This window comes from Limulus polyphemus, unplaced genomic scaffold, assembly GCF_000517525.1.
Source record: "Limulus polyphemus unplaced genomic scaffold, Limulus_polyphemus-2.1.2 Scaffold2698, whole genome shotgun sequence".
In the NCBI taxonomy this organism is placed as follows: domain Eukaryota; kingdom Metazoa; phylum Arthropoda; class Merostomata; order Xiphosura; family Limulidae; genus Limulus; species Limulus polyphemus.
The window spans coordinates 100,124-104,861 of NW_013668308.1; the positions used below are offsets into that span (position 1 = coordinate 100,124).

General features: G+C 29.4%; 1 protein-coding gene across 1 annotated transcript in view; it reads left to right on the forward strand.

The window, feature by feature from the left end:
- LOC111087826 overlaps positions 1-4,738 on the forward strand; it is a 26,309-nt gene that overhangs the window by 14,489 nt on the left and 7,082 nt on the right. The window contains exons 6-8 of the mRNA XM_022395865.1: positions 1,979-2,079; positions 3,376-3,468; positions 3,755-4,310. Of these exons, the coding sequence (XP_022251573.1) occupies positions 1,979-2,079; positions 3,376-3,468; positions 3,755-4,310 (750 nt within the window). The remainder of the gene's footprint in view (positions 1-1,978; positions 2,080-3,375; positions 3,469-3,754; positions 4,311-4,738) is intronic.

The following is a 4,738-nucleotide window of genomic DNA, read 5'->3' on the forward strand; positions in this document are numbered from 1 at the left end:
GTTTATTCTTTCTCAATACAACTTTGCAATATACTTAATTCCCACAGTCAGTTTAACTTAAACAAACGCTCAACGAACGATTCACGCGCTTGACTCAATTGTCCGTCTCTATCTCTGTCTGCAATTCAATTCCATTGTAGCCGTCACTTCTTACCGGTCTTATATATATATAAATTGTACATCTCGTCTCTTCGTGAATCTTCTAGAAACTCATCATGGGTTACCAGCGTCACGTGACTTCCGCTGTCGTAACAGTATTATTCTGAAAGGTTCATAACAATTATAATGTGTAGGTTATTTAATTTGTTTCATTGTATTGTACAGCAAAAGTTCAGGATATAAATCTGGATTTTGAATTTAAAATTTTCATCTTTCAAATACTTTATCTATGGTTCACTAACTGGAAAATTATCTCTCTTAGAACAATTAAAGCTTACACTCTATATGACAACACATAAAAACACCTTAATAAACTGAGCTTGTAAAAACACTTTTTTTTCTTCTTCTAGCCAACAGCACACAAACCAATATCAATCACTGAGTCAAGGTTTTAATAGACAAATGTTGTTGTTGTTGTTTTTTGTTTTGTTTTGTGTGTGTGTGTTGTTGTTGTTGCTCCAATTCTATTAGATAGTGCCCTGAATTCCAAGTTGATGTCTTGAAAGATCAGAATAGAAAACCATGATCAACATTATACTGAAATGACAAATTCCTGTACCTATGAGCCTGAGCCCCAAATCTTGTATGTACATAGTGATACTTCTTATTGCAACTGAAGTTTATTCAATCTATTTTATTTTTTATTTTTTTTGCAAGAAACTTAGAACTCTTATAATTGTAAAACAAAAGATAACATTAACATCCTCATATAATCTGTAAAAAAAGCAGTAATGTTATTGCAGTATTTGATTTTTTTAAGCAAGTTGATAAGAAAAGGAAATTTCTTTCCTAAATTTGTGAATAGTGTTTCTATCTATTTCCAGTATGTAAGATTTTTAATAATTGAACATCAATAGATATTAACATTTTCCTCAAAATAAAATTTCATCCCTCAATCCTTTTTAAGAGATACTAACCTTATTATAAATTGTTCAGTCATGCAGAATATTTTCCTTCATAATAACATTTCCACTTGTATTATTGAAAAAAAAAACATAATTGGCCAGTATTGTTTTATAGACACAATAAGAATCTACAAAACGGGGTGGCTGCAGAATAGAAATAACTTTGCCTATAAATCAATTTGGCAGAATTGCTGTATTCTTTTAATATTGCACTTCTTATATATTTTTTCATTTATCAGTTACTTTCTACCCTCAATTAAATTCTACAAAAGTTTCTGTTACCCTATGACCAGAGGATGAATTTCTAGAAGGCTATTTGACGAATTCTATGTACTAACCTGTGCATTGCAAGCTTCCTTTATTATATCTCTTGCTCTGTCAGTTATATCCTCTACCTGTTCTCCAGGGTAGCATAATCTAATTCTTTTCTCCTTATTTACTCAACAGACTATCCTATCCACATGCCTTGTCAAGGAATCACCTATAACTATAGCCTCCTTAAGTTTATCATCCATATCATATTTTCTTAACCTTTTGTTTCCCTTCCTTCCAATAGTTCCTCATATGCTCAAGCCAAGGGCTGAAATCTGTTGCTCAACAGAATTGGCTCATTACAATTAAATCCACTACTTTTATCCCTAATAGTACTCTTTCTAACTTCCTGAAAGTCATTGTTAACCAAGATTGTGATCATTTATTTAAACATGTATTATATGAATACACAGATCTAACAAGAGAAGTGGATACATTTTACCTTCTATTTACTTTGTACTAATTGCTTGTAGATTTAATTTATAAACATATATTTTTACGTGTAAATCATAATTTTATATAACTGAAGATGAATAACAATGAACTACAAGTTTCTGTTTGCATTATTTTTCATAATTAAATTAACTTTTCTTGATTACTAGTTGAAAAGGTGATGCAAATTGTTGGGCTAGAGCATCAACTTCCAGATTCTATGTCATCCAAAAAATGGGTTAGAGCAGTGCAGAGCACTTTCACCTCTAAGGTACATGAACACTATCATTCATTTTCCTGCATTGTGAGAAATGGCTTTGTCATCTTCACAACTTTATCTTGTAACATGGTTAATTATATTGTAGCTCTTGTTTATACTTTTATATTTTGTGTAACAAAAGTTTTTACCTATGTAAGAATTTTTTTTCTTTTTTAACAAAGCTTAAATGAAGATTCCTTTTAAACCCTATTGCAAAACAGTATTTTTTCTTTTTTAACAAAAGTTTTATCTATGTAAGAAATTAATGTGCAAGTGGTTTTAACAGAATAATTACACATTAATGTATTAACAACTTATGTTTCCAAAAGACAGTATATTTATATTAGTTTTGTGATAATAGGAAACCCTTCAGTTACTATTCTTAATCTAAAAAAAAAAAATTGCTCTAAAAACATCATATATTCAACCATTTTTCTTTATAATGATGTTACTTGTATTATGCTTTAAGCTTTTGTTAATTTTTTATATGTATTTTATGAACCCTCTTCAAATAACTTTTGATTGGAATTTGTTTTTTTCCATTAATTATTATTTGATATCATAAATTTCATCTTTCAAGGTAATTTACTTAAAATATGTAGTAATAATTCTATTCATCCTTTCCAAATTCTTTAAAATCATCTTTATAATAAAACTATCAATGCACACACATTATTAAAAGTAGCAAGACATGTTTTAATGAAAAAAGTTTCATTTCCTGTTTTAAAGTATTTTTTCCTGCAAACTCGGGCCTATCTGTTATGTTATGATAATTTGTTCTGAAAGTTTATGTAACTTTCTCAAAACTTACTTGATAAGTTTTTGCTGTTTGTTTGTATATTTATCAAGATTTATATCTAATTCATGCTATATTCATTGAAAAGAGTGTCCTGTGAAAATTATGAAAGTTCCTCAGTTTATTGAAATTTAGAAAACTTTTCACTTTCCAGGATATTGTTGTTTCTAATAGCATTCTTTAACATACATTTGGTTGGTTTGCTCTTACCTAAAATTTGTTTTACACTGGGTATTCTGTTTGTTTCTCTAATGAAACATAAATTCATCTAGAAATGAGTAAGCTAAATAAAATTAAAAGATAACTAGTGAGTTAGTGAAGGGTTGAGTTGAATTGTAATATCTCTCTCTGTATTTATGGATGTGAGTTTGTATGAAAAATAATTTTGCACCCAGAAATTTCTTCAAGCATGAGTGAAGTAATTTTCTTATTAAAACTAAAATTCTCCAATCAGTTCTATCTTTATTAGAAATTTATTTTATGTCAGTATTTTTTTTTTTTTTTTCTTGTAGGTTTTAAAACGTACTTGCAGCCTAGCAGACTTTCAGAGATGTTTGACTGTCTTACAACTGATCACTTTAACTGGTGGAGTTAGAGCAGAAACAGTAAGTTTCAAAGTTTTCAAAACAATCTGTGTTTTAAGGCTATACTAATATGATATTATAAGAGAATGGACAGAGCCACAGTATGTACTTGGCAAATAATTTTGGATTAAAACTGATGCATATCAATTTGTCTTTTTATTTGGTGCATAACACACTGGAATGTTTTAGGAAGTTATTTTGATATAATTAGTTCTGTGTTAACATAGTACTGGACATATTTTATATATATATATTTAGTTATATTTTCAAGTAACTTTTAATCTGTTTATACATTTACTTACAACAGGTGGTGTTTGAGTATTTGACTCTTGCTTCTGGAGTGAAATTCTCAGAGGAACAGCAACTTTTGGTAATTAGACTTCTGGAGTCAATTGACAATCCATCCAAGAACTTTATCAGGAAGATTTTGAAATACTACCAAGACCTAAGAAAGAAAAAATCTAGCCTTGCTAATCACCTACTGGAAGGACTAGGTTCTTTAGGAAGCAGAGTGAAATTTGAAGATTTCATACACGAGATGAAGTTGATCTTACAACAGGAACTGAAAGACATATCTGATGATTCATGTCGGTTTTCAGACAAAATGACACATGTATTTAAGTCCATTGGAAACTGGGCCAATCCTATTATGATTTCTGATGTCATAACATTTGCAAACAAATGCCCAAAAGAATTTGCGTATAAAGTGTTAGCTGTAGAGGGACTTCAACACTTAAGTCACATGGAAGAAGTACAAGAATGGTTGCTTCAAGCATTCAAAAATGAGGACTGCGAGGTACAGCAGAAAATCTTAAAAATTATTGGTCAACAGTTATCATCTGTCCATGATAACCGTCTGTATGGTATGTTATTTTGCAAATTTTGACATGATTGTGTGTATTAGACACATTAATGTGCAATTTTATAGAGTTGACCTATTAGTTGTGAAAAAAATGCTGCTTTTCTCATGAGCTGTTAGACAAAGAAGATATAGATTTCATGAAAATGTATACATTGAAATAAAATAAATACTTTAATAGGTTAGACAAACAAATGTTAAGTGATAATATCATTTTATAAATTTTAAAGAAATTTTGTGATTTTTGTCTTTAAAAGGAATTTTGAGTATGCTCCAGTTTTATATATTAGGTTGTCAAGAAATTAATGTTGCATTTTGGAACACTTTCATTAACCACCGCCCAAAAAACATACATTACGTATAATAGTTAAACAAACCGCTCAAACATCACGTTAGTGTATCCTATATAATGTGTAAAGTTTAGTATACTCT